Source organism: Sitophilus oryzae, unplaced genomic scaffold (genome assembly GCF_002938485.1).
Source record: "Sitophilus oryzae breed Bouriz unplaced genomic scaffold, Soryzae_2.0 scaffold_1177_pilon_pilon, whole genome shotgun sequence".
NCBI lineage: Eukaryota > Metazoa > Arthropoda > Insecta > Coleoptera > Curculionidae > Sitophilus > Sitophilus oryzae.
Genome location: NW_022145812.1, coordinates 1962147 through 1987101, shown reverse-complemented (window position 1 = coordinate 1987101; position 24955 = coordinate 1962147). Strand labels below are relative to the sequence as shown.

At 30.2% G+C, this 24955-nt stretch overlaps 1 protein-coding gene across 1 annotated transcript in view; it reads right to left on the bottom strand.

Moving 5' to 3' along the window:
* The window catches only part of LOC115889785 (suppressor of lurcher protein 1), a 246276-nt gene that overhangs the window by 160037 nt on the left and 61284 nt on the right, over positions 1-24955 (bottom strand). Inside the window, 1 exon segment of the mRNA XM_030909869.1 lies at positions 24257-24320. Within this exon segment, the coding sequence (XP_030765729.1) occupies positions 24257-24320 (64 nt within the window).

Genomic DNA, 24955 nt, shown 5'->3' with positions numbered 1-24955 from the left:
GTGCATGAAAGGTTATGCAGAAAAGATTTAAAAAAATTAGAAGAAATATTTGTTAATTTATTCATTATCGGGCTATTAAATATTAAATTTCTTTAGGAGTTAGGCAGGGATGTGTCTTAGCGCCTCTCCTATTCAACATATTCATGGCAGCGCTCTCCATTATAGTGGACAGCAAACTGCAGGAGAGAGGATTGGGCATTAGATACAAATATGACGGCGGTCTGTTCAACATAAAAAGACTCAGGGCAAAAACACGTACAAAATTCATCACAGAACTTATACGCTGATGACTGCGCTCTAGTTGCAAACACGTTACAACAATTACAGGAAATGTTGAACACATATACCTGGGCATACGAGGCTTTGGGTCTTAAGCTAAACATCGACAAGACCAAAATCATGTGCACTCCCCCAGAAGATCATAACAATGCTATAAAAATCGGAGAAGAACTATTGGAATATGTAGCGGACTTTAATTACCTCGGCAGTTTGATTTCGGAAAAGGCCAATATTGACTCTGAAATTCAGCACAGGATTAGTAGCGCCTCAAGAGCATTCTGGAAATTAAAAGACAGGGTTTTCTACAATCATTACTTGAGTACAAAAACAAAACTTGCAGTGTACCGAGCAATTATAATCCCACCATGCTATATGGGAGCGAAACCTGGGTGCCGTACCGCCAACACATGAACGCATTAAACAAGTTGCAACAGAGACACCTTAGACAACTCTTAAGAATACGGTGGTTCCATCATGTCTCAAACGTATCGGTCCTTGAAAAAGCTAACATCGATAGTATTGAAGTTATTGTTACAAAATCCCGCTTAAGATGGTCTGGTCACGTATGCAGAATGCAAGAAAACCGCTAACCAAAATCTCTGATTTACGGTGAGCTTGTAGACGGTAAGAGGAGGCCGGCTGGATAACTCAAAAGGTATAAGGACATTTTCCACAAAAACTTAAAGGGGATTAATATGCAGAATCATTGGGAAGAAGTTAACAGTAGAACTCAATGGAGAAGAATTGTAAACTCGGTTAACAGCGACAACCAAAAAGTAAAGAGGCAACAAAGCAATGAGATTTTTGAATATCCGGAGTGCGGTAGGCAAATAACATCACGTATTGGGATTTTCAGTCACAGAAAAGCTTATGAAAGAAAACGCCTTGCGTGACCATCTTTTGATGCGTGTCGAATACTCGTCAGCGAGTAATGGCAGTATGTATGTATGTAAATTTCTTAAAAAAAGCTTTGTGTTTTTCGCCAATGGAAGAAAATCTACAAATTAGGAATTTATTTTTTGTAAACACCACTCCCTTAAACCCAAACGGAAACCAGCTTGTTAGTGACTTTTCACTAGTGTTTCTTTTGGTTAGGCAAATCTGTTCTAAACGTTTTTCCTAAAAAGCCACTGACAAGCTCGTTTCCATTTGGATTCAATGTAGTAGTGTTAACAAAAAATAACTTTTATTTTCTAGATTTTCTTCCATTGGCAGAAAATCCAGAATTCTTTTTCAAAAAATGAACCTATCACAGAGGTGTAGGAAGTAGTGATGTGTCGGTATTTGAGTAACGCGATTTTGGAGAGGTATTTTTTGCAACGTCGTGTCGCGCTCCACAATGAATCAGGATCCTGTTACTGAACAACGACGATCATAATGACGACAAAATTATAAATTATTTATAATTTGCAAATAAATTATTTATAAACGCTCTTGAAGTTAGCTGGAACCGTAGTAACCGCATAGCGACGTGTTTAGCTCCAGCCGTTGGGGTTTCGTTGGTCGCTAACAGTAGTAACTCGCTACGTACTTATGTACGTAGCGTCGCGCGTGTTCGCTCCAGCCGTCGCGCTCCTAGAGCCATAGTTCCACCTGTCGCGAACAGAAGTAACTAGTAACTGCTGTAACTGATTATCGACGCTCGACTTCGGCGGCGACGTAACTTCGCTCCAGCCGTCGCGCTCCTAGAGCCGTAGTTCCGTCTGTCGCGAACAGAAGCAACTGATCCCTGCTGTAACTGGCTATCGACGCTCGACCTCGGCGGCGCGGCGACGTACTTCGTTCCAGCAGTCGCTGGAGCGCTTCTATGGTTCCGGTTTTGCCTGTCGCGACTTGGTCGGGTACTATTGGCGTTGGTGCTACGTTACTTTCGAAATAGCGATTTTTGGTATGTACTAGGCATGGTATAAAATATCGTTGAAAAATATTTTATTTGCTTTTATACATTTATATAAGTTTTATTGTTTATATCTATTTTTAAGGTTAGATTAGGCCAATAAACATTTTTTTTGACAGTGGTTTGGACTTTGTTCTGGATTTTTACATTAAATATATTATATTTCAATACACATAAATATGAGCCGTTGATTTTATTTAATCGAAAATTGATGGAAAATAACAAGGAATGTCATCGTTTTTCTAAAAATCAGATACATTGGCTATACACAATTATAAACTCGATATTTGGAAAATGAGTGGCGGGTAAAAGTTACATTAATCTACCAATATTAATAAGTTAGATATATTTTTAGCGAGGAACGCGACACTTTGGAAGTCGGTACCTCGGCCTCGGTTACAAAATCGCGGTATTTTGTCACGGAATTTTTCTGGAACGGTCGCTATTGTAACGCGACTCATGTGGAACCGGTATGCCCATCACTAGTAGGAAGACATTATTTAAATATTAAAGTACTCTAAGTAGTTCAAGACACTTAAGAATCAAGGCTTTCTATATTGGTATAAAAGAAAAGTAAGTTTCCATTTAAAACAAATGTCAGTGTTATAAGTATTATTTGCATTACAATTGAAACATAGCATTAGCCTATAACCCATGACTTTTGCGCAACTCTATTTTTGCATGATTTTAAAATACGTATTTGAATATATCAGTAAATTTGACTGACGATTTAAGGCATACAAGTTTTCTTTAACAAACGGTCTTTGAAACTTATTTTTTCTCAAAAAGAATAATTTTAAATGTGAGAGTGTTTCATTATCAGAATTTAAAAAACTTCTATATCCATACAAAAATACATAAAAATTAAAAATTAAATGATTGAAACCTTATAATGTTAAAATAATAGGAAGCAAAAATTCTGTTTTGAATTAAGTAAAAAATAATTTAGTATTATAATTTTTAATTTTAATTAAGTTTAAATACGAAAATTTCTGATCTCTAACAAGTATATTACTTCTAGGTAATATAGATAATATAACTAATTTTTCGATTACTCGAACCATATTGATATATAAGAAAAAGTAAATTTACAATGCTGCAAAAAGTGCCTAGATTCAACATAACTTTTCCAGAAAATTATATAGTTACGTGTATTATTGCTGCGTGCATACATTAATTAATTTTAAAATTTAAGTATTATATTGACATTAAACTGAAAAAAAAGTATATTTAATTATTGAATAGAAATTATTCAAACCATTTGTGAACTTGCATATGCATTATACAAATGTATTTTATAAAATGAGATATTTTTCTTGTATTGGATTCAGAATAAAGGTTGATTCTCAGTATACCTTCCTTTTCCATTTCATATCCGTTCCGTATTTTTTATTGTATTGACGCTATACGTAAGCTTCCGTTTATCAGTTCCATACTTTACAAATAAAACACGTCGCGTCACTACGTATTTGCCGTATCTTTATTACCATTGCCGTAGGCTGTGTCTCGCTAGCTCGTGTGACACGCCAATGAATTTTTACTCCCAGAGCGCGTAAAGAAGTTTCACTTCAAAAAAATTTTTTCTGCTTAAATATTAAAATCCATTGAATGTTTCCTGGGTTTTCTATCTTGTAGATTTAATATACTACCTATGTCGCCATATTTTCAAGAAATGATGTTTTTAACTAAAACTAAAAACATTTTTTTTGTAAATTTTCAAAAAAGAAATAGCAAAAAATCTCATAGGCATATTTCTCGGGCCGAAATATACTACTTACCTCTAAAAATATTTGTACTTCATTAAGACTACAGCGTGAGTCTTATTATCGGTTAAATAATAAGAAAATATTTTATAAAGTTGGCAATAAGAAATGAATCTCAGTAATAAAAATATCAATAAAAAATATTCATGGTATATTCAAAAACACCTATATTACGAATAGTTTTTTCAATTAAAAAATATATTAATTTGTATTGTTTTTACATATTTTATCTCATAATTACACTTTATTTCCTAGCTATGTAAATAATTAAACATAATTACGACACCGCTTTGGTATTATTGAATCAATTTAAATTGTTGTTTGTTTATTAATTATTTATTCTGCTCTGCCCTAAAATTATTCCCGTATATTTAATTATGATAATGAAATGCAGATAATGCTATGAATAAAATTGCTAAAATAAAATTAGTACAATTAAAAACATGCTTAATTAGTATATGTTTATAATGCTAAAAAAACAGTAAATTTTTGCATATTAAATAATATCAGTTATTGCGTTTTTTGTCGATATTTTTCATAAATGTAATAATTTCAAAATAATGAAAATGTAATCTTATTTGTACTCGTTATGAAAAGCAATGTATTGTGCCTTTTTATAAAGTTCTTTATTATTAATAAAAAGATTTTAAAAAAATAAGAAGTTATCCATAGAGCTTTATAAACTGCTTTAACATCCGTGTTTTTCAAAATATATTTTCAAAATATATTTGCAAACCTATATTAACTGCAATTCTTTTTGGGAAATTTGTTTTTGTTTTCAATCCACAGATCCCAGTTTTCAAAATGTCAAATTTCAAAATATATTTTCTAACCTATATTAACTGCATTTCTTCTTAAATATTTGTTTTTGTTTTCAATCCACAGATCTCTCTTGCTTCTAGCATACTTAGAACATCTAATCTTATTATTTACATAAGTATAAAATATTTATATTTCATTGGGATTACCCTTGGCCCTATCATGATGCAATATCGCATTGAGTTGAAAATCCGTTTGATTTTAATAGGAATTAAATAGGATTTAATAGAAAAAGAGGAAAAATAATCGTCTGATTCTTTCTTCTCACAGTGCCATACTCTATACAGAGCGTCGGCTACCTCTCCCATGTACCTGTGATGTGTGTCATCAGTGTTTCACGAGTACACGGGACTTACAGTTTATCGCCGAATTCGAACGGAACTATTTAAGAGGCTGTACAAGGCAAATATACTCAAGGTGTTGCCAAATGTTGCCATTGCCTTCCTTCAGGTGGCGGCTCGCTGGTCGCTTTATTTAGATAAATAAATATTTTTATTTAAATATATAAAGCAACCCTACTGGCTGAGGATCGAACTCAGTACCATCGATCCCATCTCTCGCACCGCAGATCGACACACTACTGCTTGCGCTACGGCTGTAACCAAACCAAGTCACCTGATTCTCTACTTGATCGATATTTATCTAATTTCTATGGTGGTCTTATTCTTACTTGACATTAACTTTCGCCAACAGCTTGAATTCTAATGCCATGCCTAGATAATATAGGTAATGTCAACATTGAGATGCACTCCTACAGAGTTAATAAAGGTATTAATTTATTTTTTGTTAATGGTAATTGTAAAAGTAAAAAATATGATACTCAAATAAAATTAGAAAAGCCGCACCATGTTTTGCACACATTTATAAATATTTGAAGTTCATACCTTCGTAAAAAATATAAAAGAAATTCCAAATTATATTTCAACAATATGTGGGATCATGCAGCGAATTCAATTTTTCATTTCATCAATTTATCAGGATTTATTCAGCGTGATACTAAATATGCTAATAAATATGTTTGCAAAATTATATGCTATATTAAATTTATTCCGTTTCGAGCCATATTGTTAAATCATTTTATCTAAATTCAAAATTTTATCTAAATCGCGAAGTGTTTTAATTGATTGTACAATTTATATCATTACGAAAGTTTTATTTTAAAAATTGTAACTTTTGAAAAAGGTAATAGATTTAATTAAGAGGTGAGAGAATATATAAATAACAGCAAAAAGTTAACAGAGCTGGTACAAATGTAAGAACTTGTCAACGCTGTTTCCGATACGCTTCAGTCCGTCCATCAAAAAATTCACAGTCCTTTACAAAGATGCAACCGGGGGGGCATTGAAAATGATGAATAAAAACGTAAAAATATGATTAGTGTTAATATGAGTGTATTACATACATATGTTTAAATAACGAACTTAACAAAAAACAACAGATTTAAAGATTCACTGAAAAGGTAGTAATGTTAAAATTAAATAAAACATTATCAATAATAATTATGCGATTGCACCTATCCGTAAAACAAGCAAGCAAAAAAAAGAATTCTTACGGAAAGTTACACTTTACGATATAATTTTTTAACTGTTAAAGGCAAACCCCATTTAAACACAAAACTTTTTAATACCTACTACTGTATCTAAAAGACTTTTTTTTAAATTACTAAATTCTTAGCCACGCTTCTGTTTTTCTTGGCTGTTGTACGTCACGTCACAGATTAACAGGCCCACGTTTGCACCACAAGGCGATGCTGCAGACCACTAGGTAGACCGGTCGTAGAAATTTATGTTATACAACTTGTAGTCAATCTACACAAATATTATCAAAAACTTTTTTTCTTTTAAAATGTGTTCAGATTTTGTAAAAATGATAAGTCAAAATCTCAAAACTTAAATTTGACATGAGTTTCTTAGTTTTTAACTAATATAGTGGCGAATTACAAAAATTCCTTTTCAATGAAAATTAATGAGTTAAATAAAATAATTTAATAAATTACTAGCTTTTTCTCGCGACTACGTTCGCGTTACACCTTGAATCGTTCATGCATTGATTTAAATGATTTTTTACTTCTTTATAGAGAGCTAGTGAGCATAGATGTTTTTTATTTTTCATCTTTTTTTTTATTTATTAAGAGCATTAATACTCTCTTTATAGGTTATTTTTTATTCTTTGAAGGATAATTGAGGAATATATATTTCGTTATGATGTCACTAAATAAACCCTTGTATAAAATTTTATACTGTCTGGTTTATAATGTTATAATATTGCATTTTCGTACAGCAAACTTTTATTCCCTATTCTACTCCCTAAGGGTATAAATTTCATAAATTCGCTTTACCTTTGTGCCAATTTTTATGTGTATAATCCAGAGGTCACCAAGTTTTATATAAATTTTTACTAACTTTACCCATTTGGTTGATGAATTTCAGAAATTTCTTCTAATTCTTTTTGTAGGATTTCATTCTTCTAGACCAAATAGTAAGGAATTTTCATACAATAAACTGTTCCGAGATAATTTTACTCTCTAAGAGGATGAATTTCCTAAAATCGCTTTGTGTAGCTAATTCACTAATGTCGTTTAAACGAACCTTTGTGCTAATATTTATGTATGTAAAGCTGGCGGCATGAACTCACTCTAAAATATCTAAAAACGTTATATATAATCTAACTGACACACCACTGACAATGACAAATAATTTATTTCTGGAGGTATTGTGTGTAGGTGTTTTTCAGGTATGTTTTAGTATTTAGTCGTTTTATACAAAGAAATAGCCATTAAGCACTATAAAAATACTTCATAACAAATCTACACATATATACTTTTCATTTAAAAAAAGAATCATCAAGATTGGTAAAGCGGTTTCGGCGGGATGGATGCAACAAAAAAACCCTTTGAGCTTTTATATATGTATGGATTAATTATTTTTCCAACATATTTTACTTTGCAAATTTTTATAAATAGTCAGACTCGCCAATATCGTACTCCGTGTCCAGCCTGTTTAGCCAAACGTAGGCCGATTCCTCTTCGACGGCGTCGTGACCCTGGCCGAAGGAAGAGTCTTGAAGACGCTCATCCGCGCATAGGAATAAGTTGACTGCGTAGCGTATTGCGTATTAATCGATTCTGAAATTTTCTATCTCGTGTATAACATGTTACGCAAGTTTATTATTTTAATCTCGATTTTAATAGATAAATGTGTGAAATGCCACCTGAATATCTTCCGCCATGACATGTTTTTACTTTTTTGTTATGGTAAAGTGATTTGTATAAACTTTATTCAATAACGTATATTTTCCTCCATTTGTGATTTTTTAATTTTAAGCGAAAATTAAGTATAACATTTTAGGAAAAAGAAACACTGTAATATTTAAAAGAATAAGAAGAAATTAGTCTTATTTTGAAAGGAAAATATAGAAAAAACTCTTTCTATAGAAAAAGTCTTTATACTAACCAGAATCCGGTGACATATACGCGGTCTCACCGGAAACATTACTTATTACTTCGCATAACTTGAAGAATATCTACTTTTAATAATGAACACTTCAGAAATACACCAGTAAAAACATTTATTATTTGAGATTAAAACTCGAATTAAATTATAAATATTAGTTACCTATGTTGTTATAGCTTTTATAGGCCTGTTTAACGACTTAATAAGTTACCTAGCGAAAAAATCTGTGCGCGTACCTACCACTATTGTTACAGGTTAATTCGTTAAAGAAATATGTTACACAAGTTAAAAACGCTAAAATTTTAATGGTATTACTTGTGCATTATTGGCCTTATAATGTAATTTGTTGGAATTATATCTTCTTTAAATATAATTAGACTTTTTAACGACTTTTAAGTTACCTAGGAAAAAATCTGTGCACGTACCTACCAGTATTGTTACAGGTTAATTCGTGAAACAAATGTGTTACATATTATTCGTGGTATTAGTGGTATTATATTGGAATCAGCTTGGCATTAGTGGGGCATTATATGAGAAATTTGGTATTTAATTTGTATTTTTGGCATTACTTTGGCATTAGTATACAGACATTTGTCAGCGGTTTACTCCTTGTAGATAATCAAAAAGTTTTTTGATAAAATTTGCTTTTCATGTCAGATCATTTCTATGAAAAATTACATTAGATTTTTATTAAAGACGCTGGGTAATTAAAACATTGACTAATAAACCTTGTCCACTTTAAATACGGGGTCACGAAATATCCTCCTTGGAGTGTTTGGGTTAAGGGGTGTATAATAAATTAATCGTTGTTTTATAATAAAAACCATAAAACATTTATTTGTGAGTAAAATAATGCAATGGTTGGATATCTCTCCTTTATAATTCGGTGACTAAAAATACACTAAAATAATTAGAAAAAAAATCTTGTACTTATTTAGTAATTACGTCAATATTAATTAATTGACTTTCTAGTCTATTTTATTTTATGTACAAATATATTATTAAATTTTAAGCATTAAGTAATAAAACACTTTGTGCCCTCTTATATCGTAAAAGGTTACGAAATATACTCCTGGTTACACCCCTTACAGAAAACAGTGTAAGGGGTGTAAATAAATTGTATAATCACTGTTTTTTATAATAAAAACTATAAAATATTTCTTATTTGTGAGATTAAAAAAACAAAACAATGCATTGGTTAAAATAAGTACATTCAATACTGTTTTCAATTGTTAATTCAATAATGTGTTATAACATAATATAGCCATTACTATTATACTATTATTATTAAAATAATATGTGTGTAACATATTTCTTTAACGAATTAACCTGTAACAGACATTTATATGCCCAGTATATTTTTGTTTAACAAACCAATCAGGAAAAATCCAAAACCTACCGTTATAGGAGGTATAAGACGATTAAACTTATATAATGACAACTACTTATCGGATAACAAATTAATTACTACTGTCAGCTAGTTCAGCTACTGTCTAGGTAGAATTTACCTAGAGTACCTACACCTACCTATGATGATGTAGGTAGATTAAAGCTTATTTTGACGTTACCTCTCACTTCGGTGTCACAAGCTGAATTTTTCAGGGATGGAAGTACAGTACATCACAGTACATGATATGGGGACCCTTATTCCGAAAGTAGTACAAAATTAAACAGGGTAAAAAGGCACTATCATCAAAAATCGATATATTAATACCACCGTATAGAGAAAACAAATACTTATTTTTTGATCCAGTACAGAATAAAGTCTTCGTAGGGAGTAATTTTTTATAATTATTTACAAAAAAACATTTCCATTAGCGCTTATGACCAAAAAAAAACTTTAAACATGAATAATCATTTCAATCATGCGAAAATTTGGTTTAAAAATAGAGATTTTTTTTTAATATAACTTTCATTTAACGAAAAACGAAGGCCTAAATGAAAAAAAGAAACAATTTAAAAGTTTCGCTCATGTCTTGACAAGGTATCAAAGCAAACCCCATATTTTTGCTTTTAAACTAATAAAGATATATCAATAAACAATTAGCGATGTAATGGTTTTTGCGCGCGCTGGCCGACTGCCGCCGCTGCGCCGAGATTTCCTATACCCTTGTATATATGACGTCATGGTGTGGCAAATGTAGCATTTTAATTCAATTTGGGCTCCCTTATATAGGATAACAGAAACATTTTCAATGCTAAAAACGTATGGAAGGAAAGGATATGGAACGGAAGGAAAACGGAACGGATAGTGTGCATTGTCCTATTCATTTACGTGATATAATATTTTATGTAAACGGTAGGGGAAACGGAAGGGAAACGGAAGGGAGCTGATATGGAAGGTATAGTGAGAATCAACCTTAAAACATAACAAAGTTGTGTTGTAAATTGAATTTAAATTATTACATTGAAATACATATAACAAAGTGTATTTGTTATATGTATTTCAATGTATTTCAAATATTCAAATATATTGATAGTAAAGATTAATATCTTCAATATTTTTTTCATTTTTTTATTTATTGAAGTGCTTTAGGGTTTCACGTTTGTTACAGGAAATAAAACTTCAACTGTATGAGTTTACGGAAATTTATATTAAAATTAATTAAAAGAAATTATCATTTAAACCTTTGTAAACATATTTCTTCTAAATTTTTATTTTATAATTTTACTTAGGGTATAAAAATAATATTTTAACAAAACCATCAGAAGTTATTTTTAAACGTACTTTTACCAAACAAAAGGCAAGTTTTGACGCATGCAAAAGAATATAAATTATTTAAGGCACTTCTTAAAACAGCTCCGGGTGGTAAATATTCAGCGCTGTTTTTTCTGTTTATTTTTGCAGATGAATGAAATTGGGTTTCTCTGTAGGGCGAGAGAACAAAAGAAAGATCCATTAAAAAACTACTCAGGACCCCGAAAATATAATACTAATCGATGCGGAAGGGCGAAAGGAAGTTATAACTTCGGTAATCAAGTTAAATATCTCTTGGGATCCCTCCAGAAACTTCTACCTAGTTTCAAAGTTCTAGGTGCAGAATAGAAATTTAAGTCGACAAAATTAATATTATTTATCCCTAATGATGTCCGGGATGGGTAGAATCCCGGACGCATGGAAAAACGCAGAAGTTGTGCTATTATACAAAAAAGGAGATTATACAAATATAGAGAATTATAGACCAATAAGCTTTCTCTCGCACATATACAAGCTCTTCACTAGGATTATCAACAACCGACTGTCTACGAAACTAGATTCCTATCAGCCAATAGAACAGGAAGGCTTTCGAAAAGGTTTTAGTATCATCGATCATCTACAAACAATTAAAACAGTAATTGAAAAAACAACTGAATATAATATACCGCTACATTTGGCCTTTGTAGCCTACCAAAAAGCCTTTGACAGCATCGAAACCTGGTCATTTTTAGCTGCAATGGAGGACGCGAGTTTTGATTCCAGATATTATTCCATTATTAAAAATATCTATGACGGTGCAACCTTCCAAGTTAAATTAGATGATGACCTCAAAACAGAAAAAATATCACTCGGAAAGGGCGTGAGACAAGGAGATACCATCTCTCCCAAGTTATTTACACTGGCACTGGAAAATGTCTTCAAGAAATTAGAATGGTAAAATAGAGGTCTAACCATCGATGGGGTACACCTAAGCCATCTTAGGTTCGCAGAAGATATTGTCTTGCTGAGCACCATAATATTAGCGTTAGCGAGAAGAAGAGGCCTATATCCAACACTGGATGGAACCAGGCTGAGAAAGAGATCCTTAATGAGTTGATTTAACAAATCGAATAATCCATAAAAAGATGGCCAATTCAAGGAATTCTGATTATTGACAATTATAATTAAATTAATATGCATTGTATATTATAATAAGTTCAAAATGTCAGGGTGATGATTGCCTACTGATTTTTTTTCAAAAAGCCAACAGTAAAGCTTTTGTTTGACATCAAAACGAATATTAATAAATCATCAAGTTATCATTCTAAAAAGAAATGTCTTTTTTGTTAGATGATTTAAGCGAAAAATTAAATGTCAGACAAATATAAATAACGGCCAATATAAACTGAGTGATTCTCATTTCTCTTTTTTTTACTAAAGCGTAGAGCTGTCATTCCAACGTCGAAAAATATTTTTAGCAAAATTTACAGTTTTTCTGTAAATTTACACTTTTTCTGTAAATAACATGCGAAATATACTACCCAGCAATATGACGTCTCGGCATCGACCTGTTCGTTAATAATATAACGCTGTTGCCACTGTTGCCATTACCACGCACCACTGTTGCTCCTAACGCAGAAATTGACCGAAAAAGTGTAAATTTACAGAAAAAGTGTAAATTTTGCTAAAAAATACACAGAGAAAACACTATCGTATCTACAAAGATAATATCACTACGGCAACGAAACACTATTTTCCCCATTTCTCGACTATGTCAGTGTTTGAATCGACATGTATCATGATATTGGGCTTTCGGAATATACACTATCACTATATCAACTATAAGAATTCATTGGTTTCCAATACATCATTTAACTATAAAATTAATTAGATTTCAATAGGAGTGTACTTTTGTTGCAAATATTATATGATTTGAATCAACTTAACCTTGTTTGAAGCAATTTGACTATTATGTCTATGTCTTGAAATTAAGTTCTTATTGTTATTGGCGAAATTTTACTTCCATATTTAATTTAATATATCACTTTATTTCATTTCATACATTTTTATTTGAAAGGCATTTGACAACTGTACACCTGCTTTATGTACGAATTTACTGTGTAAAGCTTGCCAGGCCAAGGAGGCCACCCATTAGTCGACCGGTTTCGGAGTTATACTCCATCAAGACGACTTTGGCAAGCTTCAAATAGAAAACGCACATCAAGTACCTACATTGTAGTGCTTGACTATAGCGAAAAGCCGAAAAGTAGACGCGAACGCCATCTAGCGGCATTACACAATACCAGAACACATTTGATTCTCCCACTCCATCCAAAAAGCACCACAAGTAGTATAATCATATAACAAGCGTTCGGCGAACGATAGCGTATCATTGAACAATATTAGTTACAGTACATCTAATTAGAGGGATCAGTTTAACATAAATGAATGCTTTTATTGGCTGGATATGATTTGTTCTAAATCGAATAATAAAATGGTGTCAGTTTTAACAATATGTCATATTTAAACTAAAATGATTATAGTTATGCTCACTGCACTATGTTTGTATGAATGGATTTGGTCTCAATAATAAGACTATTGTTGAAAAGACTTTATTGTTTTCCTGTGTAGTTTTCAATGTTGCGATGGCAGCTCTACGCTTTCGTATTTTTTAACATAACAATTATATGTTATTTTCAGGCTTTAGTTCAATTATTGCCCAACAAAAAGAAAAAAAAAATATTTTAAAAATTTGGAATTTTTTTATTATTTTTTAATTAAAAAGCATAATTTCTTGATAATATTGCAACATAGGTAGTAGATTAAATTTACAAGAAAGAAAACCCATAAAAGATAAAGTGGTTCGCAATATTTTGGACTTATTTGAAAAAAAGGTCGTTTCTTTTTAATTCAAAAATCGATCAGCTAATTGCAGACCTATTAAGAGCTGTCGAAAATTTACCCGAGGCGTTAATTGGAGCTATTAGTGCCCCCGGTGAGTCGCCCAGCCGGTCGTAATCTTTTCGGCAGCCACGGAACATCTGCGATCAAAGATTTTAATACGGTTCTCCCGGACGCCAGAGTAGCCGCTTTCATCGCAACATCTAATTATTTAGTCATATTACATGTAATTAATTCTACTATGGTATTGAATAATTGACTAAGCACAATTATTTATTACATATAGTTATTAACTCGTATTGTAAATAAAACAATAAATATAATATTAGCGTATAGTTTTTAGAGAAACAAAATCAAATCCTAACACGTAATTACATTTACTAAAAATTCTTAGAGCAAAATTAATTTTACATAGTTAACAATTTATTCCAGCAAATTGTGATTAACTTGCCCTCCTTTGAGAAATGATATAGCACCAGGAAGTAAATTGGACTCACTTTTGTTTAGTATATTTGTTAATAATCTGGATAAAAGTCTTAAAAAATCGTACTATTAGGATATAATAAAAAAATCGAAATTAATTAAATACAGATGTTACAAACAAGTCAATGCGGGGTATTTTTGTTTGTTATAGATAATATTTGTTATAGGTAATCCTGTTAAAGTGACCAGGGCCTGGATAACTGCCCAGGGCCTGATAGCAGAACATGAATATAGTAAATTTTTGAACTAAAAACAACCTAATTTTGACCATCTCTTGAATAGCAGTTCGGAAAAGCACTCTTAGAACATACGTTTTGAAAACAGTTTTAATATAAAATTTAAAAAAAATACATAACGGGTACGTCTTAAAAGTGGCTCATACCTATAATTGTTTTATTTTTTCAGATAAAAAACGACATAAACGATAAAAAAACGACGTACATACCAATACTAACATGTGTATAACATAAATTATGATTTGTCATATTTATAGTCTCGTCTATATTTTTAAATATTATATTCCTGATATGTATTCCTGAATAAATTTTCCTGATGTATATTGTATATCAGGAAATTTCAAAATTTCAGGAAAGAAAAATCATCGAAAAATTAATTTTTAAATAAATTAGATTTGGAACTGCGTTATCTTCAGCAATTGACAGCAAACGTCCACTGCATATCGATGACATACTAGACATTACAGAATAGAAATTCAACGCAAAATAGTTGAAAAATAGCATATCTAAAGAAGGATATTGAAATATTTATAAAAAATTATAGAGGACATATGACATCTATCAAATCGATTGTCTCAATCATTCGGTCAATTAGTACGTATCACAAGATTGACAAAAAAATACACTTTTTCACTATTAGGCGATACAAAGTTAGACTTGATCGAGTATATTATAAATACTTAAGTTTGTGTATTTTAACTTTCCTAAATTGTATTTAACCCTTAAGTACTAACACCCCGTCTCACAGACGCAACGGACTAGCTGGACATATGACATATCCCCTCCTCTCCGCTTCTAATTATCATCCATCTATGTAATTTCAATACGAATCAAAACAAGTTAAAGGCCGGCAGGGAAATTTGCGAAAGTGTGTAGTTTTCGAAATATTTTAGTTCAAACTGTCGATGCCGTCTGACAGACGGAGTGTTAGCGTTAACGTAAGTTTTTTTTTTAATTTGTGGAATGAATCGAGCACCTAGTAGCTCAAAACTTGTGAAGTATGGCGAGCAAGATTACAAGGATACTCTTCTAAAGTGGTTTGAAGAGACTGGCAGCGATAATAGCAAAATATAGTGACATAGAATCCGAATGTGGCGAAAATTTTACAATAGAGAGCCATCATAATTCTGAATTCGAATTACAGGGTAAAAAACGGTTTTTAACTAATATCTAATGGTATGTAGCTGTGTATGTTTTGTTATAGATGATGAAAATATGATTTTGAACGATCAGTAGACTAATATCGAAGAAAGTGAAGAGAACAATTGTTTGAAATGCGCAAAAAAGTGTGTAGGGAACAAGCCCATCGTTAGGCATTGTCATTTTTTTATTCTTTTTATTTTCTTTTGCTTTTTTGTGCTTAATAGATAGATTTTTATATACTAAATATAATAATAAATTTGTTTTTTCATTTTCTTTTCATTTTTTTTCTATCTCGATGAGAAGCAAAGATATGTCAAAAATCCAAAACTAGGACTTTTATTTCAAAAATATAAAACATGTTCGCATAATATAAGCATTAGATATTTTTTTCCTGTAGTTTTAATGTTAATGATTCACTCCACTTACAAAAAATCTGTTAGACACAAACTAAATATATATTTTTTTAATGCGTCTCTCAGACGGTCTGTTAGTATAGGTGCGATTATTTCAATATGTTAGTACTTAAGGGTTAAAAAAAATTTGAATTACAACACAAATCACATTTTTGCATCTAAAATGAAATTAGAATGAAATTATTATACTTATATTATTTTTTTATATATATAATAATGAATTAGAAGTACCTACTGTGTGTTTCTCAGATGTTATATTGCAACGGCCTTTTTAGGGTTTTTGACAGTTGACAGTCTCACAAATATAATGTAACCTTAATACGTAAAGAAAAAAGCATTCGAACTCATTACAAGTAATATTCTAAAAAATGTCTTAAAAATATTGTAAACATTTCTGTATAGTAAATATTACCCGATAAAATTACAGAGAGTAATAAGCAGTAAAGCTTTAATGTTTAACTCTGTGTTAATTTTCGAAGTATTCTGAAACGAAGTTGACCCTTCGGCTTGAAATGTTTTTTCTCTAACTTTGTCGAACAAAACTTTTGTTCATAATTAGAAGTAAAGTGTTTAGATTTGTAATGATTAATAATCTCTAAAGAGATTTATATATTATTCGCACATTTTGCAAAAATTAAAATTTATCTGTTTCCTTATTATTTTAATTACATTAACATTAAATTAACTTGCATGGTTTAGTCTGAATTATATAAATGACAAAAATTTTAGCTAATTATACATACAGGGTGAGTCTTAAATAAGTGCAAATATTTTTAGGGCTGATAGATCTCGATAAAAGAAACATATTTTCTCTTTACCGTTTTTCAAATAAATCTAAAATAACCGACATATTTTATTTTGAAAATTTCAAAAAACAAATATTTTTTGCCAAGATTTTGAGAACAACTAGATCTTTTCTGGATTTTCTTTCTTGTAAGTTTAATCTACTACCTATGTTGCCATATATTAACAAATTGTATTTTTTATCTAAAAACTAAAAAGAATTTCAAAAATTTTTTCAAAAAATTCCAATTTTCCAAATTTTTTTTCTTGCGAAAAAGGATCGTGCTTCTAGGGTTAGTTCTAGCTAGTCTTATATACTACCCTTAAAAATATTTGCACTTATTTAAGACTCACCCTGTATAAATTTTATCATCCATATATATTTAAAAGCTCAAAATGTTTTTTTGTCCCATCCATTCCGCGGCTACCGCTTTACCAATTTTGATGGTTCTTTTTTTAAAATGATGTGTTTTTTAATGATAGGTGATACTAAATAAATCCTTGTATAAATGTTATACTTCTAAATGTTATAGCAAAACATTTTCGTACAGCAAATTTTCATACCCCATTCTACTCCCTAAAAGAGGGAATTTTCTAAATTCGCTTTGTCCAACTAATTAATTATCTAATTAATATGTCTTTTAAGGGAAAATTTGTGCCAATTTTTGTGTGTATAATCCAGCGGTCACAAAGTTTTATATAAATTCTTATTCTTTACCGCAAAATATCATCTAAATGCTCTTCACTTAAGAATCCTTTCTCCAGAATTTTTTTTCCCCAGAATGGATGGGACAAAAAAAGCCTTTGAGCTTTTATATATCGGTATATGGATTATTTAAAAAAAAAATATGTGGAATTTTGTGTGTTTTTCGACTATTGTAGAAGGGTTTTCGCCAACCACACTGTCCAATACAAACATTAAAGTAAAAAATATATAATGATCCATGATTTTATGTAAAATTTAAAAGAAAATGCACGATTTTCATCACATTTTTGCGAAAATATCCTCATAGACGTGTTCCTGGGGTCGAAATATACCACCCTAACAATATTTGCACTTATTTAAGACTCGTCCTGAATAAAAATCTCTAAATAAAATATAGAAGTGAATCGAACAGAGTTAGGTGGTTGATGTTTTTAAAAGTTTAAATAAATCAGCTTTAAAATATCACTGATATTTAAGAAATTGTGTTTTTTTAACAAAAATAAGAAAATATTAATAAATTCAATTATAACGAACAGGTAGGTATCGAAGTACTGAATATAAAGTATTATACCCAGTGATTCTCGGGTGTTGTATTGCCGCAGCCCCTTTCTACCTTTATTTCAGAAATTATTTCGAGAATTCTACTTCGAAGATTCCAAATTTTCCAACAATAAGTTAATGTGGCATTGACACAAAACACAATTAGGACTCGGGTTCATTATAAACAACATTCTGAAAGTTTTTGAAAGTATGGCTGAAAGTATTCTGAACATTTCGATGTGGTAAATATTACCCGATAAAATTAATGAAAAAGTAATAAGCAGTAAGGCTTAAAAGGGTTCTGAGTTAATTTTCGAAGGACTGTAAAACAAAGTTTATTCTTTACTTGAATGGTTGCGTTTGTAACTTTATCCAATAAAACTTTTGCTGTAAATTAGATGTTTGTTGTTTAAACTATGAATAATTAATAAATTCGAAGGGAACTAAATTACATTATTGCAGTTGTACGTTTACGTTTTGTAAAGTTAGTTTATACTAAGGGTCGGCATTTATGGTCTTGGGTGCCGGTTTTCATGTGTACGAAGAGTACGGTCGACAAGCTTAGTAAAATAAGATGTACTGAATAAAGCCAGAAGGCTAGCATTTTCCCAAGCGCATGGAATCTAGCGTCAGATTAAGTAGTTATGTAATAAATACTTCGTATTTTTGCTCAGTCCGACTTACTGGATTGCCATAACGACTCACTCCTATACAAGTAAACGCCGACCTAAAGGTTCGCTTGCCAGCCGGGGTATATTAAACAACTTTTCCGGCCTATTCTTAAATTTAAAGCAATACGCAGAAAAAATTATGTGAATTCCCCTATTTTGTATTTAAATATTATTATTGGCAATGTAATACAGTCAATACAGTGTTATAAAAAAAGAGATTATAATAAAGAGTAATTCAAATGTATTTTTATACTAAATTTTTGGAATAAATTTGCAGATTGTATTTTCTATAAAATTTCCATTTTGAAAACATTATCATGTCATAATTTCAGCCAAAACATTTTGGAAACCTTCACCGTTATTAAATTAAATATTCTACACAATTTAATGCTCTGTTATAATTAAAAAATGGGTATTATTGATATTTCCAAAATGATAATTCTAAAATAGTCTACATTCATTGATATATAAGTGTACGTAATTTTGGTAAATAAAGTTAGTAAATCAAATATAGGTACATTTAAATTTTTATAGTCCAAAAAAGGTACGCCTTTAAATACGAAGTTTTCGGAAAAACTTGAATTTTTGATATAGATTACTTTGAAAGATCTACAAACGAATTGTAATTTTTTTTTAAATTCACCCCCAAAAAAGGGTGAAATATATAAATAAAATTAATTTTTCTAAATTTCGGAGAAACGGTAAGAACAAGTTTAAATAAAAGTTGTGGAGTGTCAAATTTTACATAGAAATGATACCTATACATTTTTGCTCAGATCAAAATTAACCGAGATAGGGTGGCTAGAACCTAGGGGATGATAGTAGACATTTAAAAAAAATAAGTCGCTGAAAAATTCGTATATTTAACATTTTTATTCAATTTGTTTGTAAAATTATAAATTTCAATTAAGATTTTTTTAAATTCACACGATGAAAAACAAAAGTCGCTAAACTAAATTTACCATTTCAGAGAAATGGTAAGGACTTTGAAAAAACTGTTTCAATAAAAGTTGTCTCCTAGCTTCTAGCCACCCTATCTCGGTTAATTTTGATTTGAGCAAAAAAAGACCATTTTTATGTAGAATTGGACGCTCTACAATTTTTATTTAAACTTTTTTCTAGTTCTTACCGATTCTCCAAAGTTTCGAAAAAATAATTTTATTTATTTATTTCACCCTTTCTCGGTGGTGAATTTAAAAAAATCTTCACAATTCGTTTTTAGATTTTTCAAAGTAACGTATATCAAAAATTCAAGTTTTTACCAAAACTTAGTTTTTGAAGGTCTATTTTCTTGGTCAATTCAGAATCAGCAGCAGGATAAAAAACATTCCCCTACGCCAGAATAATTAATACGGAGCAGAACTGGCTAAGGAAAAAATTATAAGTGTTGGTCTACATGCACAACAATCCGAGCACTTTTAATCATTCCGGCATTAACATGATATTCGCGGCCCGAAAGGTTTGACGTTTACTGTTAACTAACTAACATCGTTCATGCGATACGCGTCGCATTATTTAACAATGTTCTTTGATCTTATTATTGTATCACTATTACACTATTACACTATTACACTATTACACTATTACACTATTACACTATTACACTATTACACTATTACACTATTACACTATTACACTATTACACTATTACACTATTACACTATTACACTATTACACTATTACACTATTACACTATTACACTATTACACTATTACACTATTACACTATTACACTATTACACTATTACACTATTACACTATTACACTATTACACTATTACACTATTACACTATTACACTATTACACTATTACACTATTACACTATTACACTATTACACTATTACACTATTACACTATTACACTATTACACTATTACACTATTACACTATTACACTATTACACTATTACACTATTACACTATTACACTATTACACTATTACACTATTACACTATTACACTATTACACTATTACACTATTACACTATTACACTATTACACTATTACACTATTACACTATTACACTATTACACTATTACACTATTACACTATTACACTATTACACTATTACACTATTACACTATTACACTATTACACTATTACACTATTACACTATTACACTATTACACTATTACACTATTACACTATTACACTATTACACTATTACACTATTACACTATTACACTATTACACTATTACACTATTACACATTACTCGTGATATATGTCAATCGATGTTTTGTGCAAATTTTCAAATGTAAATACAATGTAAAAATATATTTTATATTTCAACATCATTAAAATATGTGAGACCCATCAACAATGTGATAATAAATTTTCAAATGAGTATTTATCGCATCGTTAATATAAATGAAATATAATAGTTTTGAAAAGAAAACCCTTGTGTTTAAATCTTTCCACATGGGTAGATTTTTATTCTCTGAGGTGTCTTTAGCGGAAAGGAAAGACTTCCATAAATTTACACTTTTATTAAAATCCAGATTTAGTACGGATGCACAGTGTAATATTTAGAATTTATCGCTTAATATTAGTTCTGGATTTAAATCTTCAGTGTTTCTAATGTAATTCCAGTTGAGTTATTGAATTTTTGGTACGTTATATTCTAGTTGTATTAAAAAATATAGAAAAAGTTTTAGAAAATCTGCATTATATTACAAAGAAACATACAAAAATATTTCTTTATATTATTATATATTATAAGACATAAAAATTTATAAACACTATTAAGCATGATTTTGCTAGACATTTTAGTGAGAGTAGTGAATTAATATTAGTAGTATTATAATATTAACTACACTCAGATGCAATAAAAACGCAACGGAGAAAATTTTTATAAACTTATAAAAATTTTTTATAAAATTAAAGTGTTATATTTTTGTTATGTTTAGCCTTATTTTCATGGGTTTTTAGCAAGCTGTATATTATTATATCAACTTTAGTTCGTAAACTAAGTTTTTTTTATAAACTTTAGTATTTGGCATATTATACAGGGTTAATCGGGGGATTGTTTTTTACCTTAACTTTAAAACACCCTGTGCAATAATTTCATGTGTAAATTTTCCTAAAATATAATTTTACGGCCAGAACCATGACTCCTGAGCATTTTGTTTTTTGATTTATGTCAATACATGCTTTGGTTAATTTTTAAGAGCGAAATGAACCAATCACGATCAATTTGAATTTTTTTCAATTATCATTACTTTTTGATGTATTTTTTTAAAATGACGAGATGGTTTTGGTGACTATTGTCGTATTACGATGCATTAGATACTCTATACTAAATAAACAAAAAGTTAAAGACTAAGGATACTGTCCTGATAAACATTAATAACGATAACAGAACTAACGATATTGAAGAAAACATCTGTGAGACTCAAGTATACAAACAGAAAAAAAAAATGTACAAAATATAATAAATAATAATATAATATTTTATATTGCCTCCCTTGGCTGATATAATTGCCTGTATACGTCCGATCATACTGTCATTGAGGCTGCATATACCATATTGCGTTATGCTTTCTCATTCTTCTTTAAGAATCTAACGAAGTTCATTTAATGAAGCTGGTACCGCTTCGCAACCTCTAATCATCATGCCAAGCATTTTCCAAACGTCGAACATAATGGTCAATTTATAGTATCATAGAGTTCACAATAATCACGAAAGCGGCCTTGTCATATTGAAAAATTACTTTAAAAAGAAATGATCATTGAAAAAATTGCAAATTGTTGGTGGCAAGTTCATTTCGCTCTTAAAAATTAACTAAGGCATGTATTGACATGCCTTAGTTATGACCAAAATAGAAAATGCTCACGAGACATGGTTCTGACCGCAAAATTATATTTTAGGAAAATTTACACACGAAATTATTGCACAGGGTGTTTTAAAGTTAGGGTAAAAAAACAACACCTCGATTAACCCTGTATAATATGCCAAGTACTAAAGTTTATAAAAATTTAGTTTACGAATTAAATTTGATATAATTATATATACAGTTTGCTAAAAAAATCATGAAAATAGGGCTAAGAATAACAAAAATATAACATTTTAAATGTGGCCAAAAATTTCTCCGTTATTTTTTTTTGCATCTGAGTGTAATCTCCTGATTGTAATAATAAAGTTTGTTGAAGAATCTGGATAAAAAAAATGAAATTAGAGAAAAAAGAAGCAAAGAAAGACAAATAGTGCAATATTGTTTTTGGGCCAAATTTTTCGGATTATGTCCAGACGAAGCCTTTTTGTCAGAGAAATGCCATAAATAAAAGTAATTAAAACCATAGAACATCTATATAGAATACAAAAAAAGAACTTCAAGAACAAATAGAACAGATATAGCTGCTTCTAAGTTTAATATTGATAGTTTTATGGGAGATATTTCTAATCTTGTAGTGGTTTTAACGCTTTTTTATTTTACGGTTGGTGGTCTGATGAGGCATATAGTGGTTTTAGAGATTATTTTGTAGATTAGTGCCGCTTGCTCCTCATCAGCATAGCTCACTCGATTCTGTTTATTAGTTATCACTCTACTTTTCTAAGCTTTTAACTGCAATTATTTTTACTCTTCTCAGGTATTTCTCAAATCAAACGATTCCTTTTTAATTTTTCTTCGAAATTCAAATAAAAATATATAGTTATATCATAGTATTTTCTTTACTAAACTTAGACAAAATTAAATTTACTTTGCACTGGTTAAATTTTTAAATAATATATACTGTCATATTTTTGACATGAACTAAAAATTATTATACACTGGTGAGATTTTAAAAAGTTGATTTGATAATGTAACTTTTTATTTCCAGAAAAAAATCATTAAATCATTTCCAGTCATTAATATATCAATCATCAATTATATTGTATCAATTTAAAATAAGGCATAATATTATTACTATTATTATTCATAGCTTCGTTCGAATAGCGAAATATTCCAACCGGTTGTCAGTTTGTTTCTAAGAACCTTTGGTGTTCAACTGGTTTCAAACCTCATTGTGTATTATATTTCTGAGAACGATCAATCAAAATCAAATGTGAACGAGAAAGTCCGCGAATGACGTAACAATTAACTTTTGACAGTTCTGTTTACTATTTATTTTGTGTATTAGGAATTGTAAATAAAATAAACATTTTTCTTCTGCAAAAGCTTTAAACTTCATGCTCATGCGCCAGACCGTTTTAAACTGTTTCTGTTCAGCGAACGAAGATAAGTAAGTCAGATTAACCCACGAATTAGGTGAGATTATTTTGTATTGTTTGGTTATAGTATCGTATGATCGAATCAAAACGGCGCCGGCGTCCAGTTGGCTTGGAAATGACGATCGATGACATTTCCCATATAAATTTACATATAAAATGATAGCGATCTTCATTTCATAGCCATAGCTGACGCCGTTTTTATTCGATCATACGGTAGTTTTGTATGGATTTTGACTTAAATCCTTTTAATAATTTTAAGTCAATATGGAATTAGAATGTGTCTTACCTGGATGAACAGCTTCACCTACAATGATGAACGTCACTTGAAACACCAATAAAAGAAGGGGTACCTAGAAAAAATAAACAAATTAACATACTTACACTCAGAAAAAAAATGCATTGTAAAATGCACAATAAATCACGTTAAAATAATTAACTCGTTCTATGGAATTCGATTTACCTAATTATTTGTTTCATAAACGATTGCTGTTAATATAATATTGTTTTTCTATACATAATAAAAATTAAATCATTCGAAATAAAGTGAATACTATTTTATCGGATATCTAATATTTAGTCCTCTTAAAGTAATTATAACCCTATATGTTTTAAAAGAACCACGTTCAAAATAAACTGGCATTGCCTTATTATTTTTGAAAAGTATTGGTTCTCTATTTATTCCAATAAGACGTCCTTATGATAAATTTATTTTAAGCAATGCACGAGAGTATTTTATTTCTAAGAGAATTGCACAACAACAACAGTTTAAATACATTTCTGGTAGGCTGTTGCCACGTGATTAATTCTTTCCAATAGAAAGGCATTCGAGATGGACATCGAAAGATGGTGTTTGGCGAGATTGACGTGATAAGCCCGATCAACCACACATTTTTATATGATTTTTGTCGCGTTCCATTATTTTGAATAGTACAATGTATTGTGTATGACAGTTGTTAGTGACAAAAAGGAGAATTATATCGTTTAC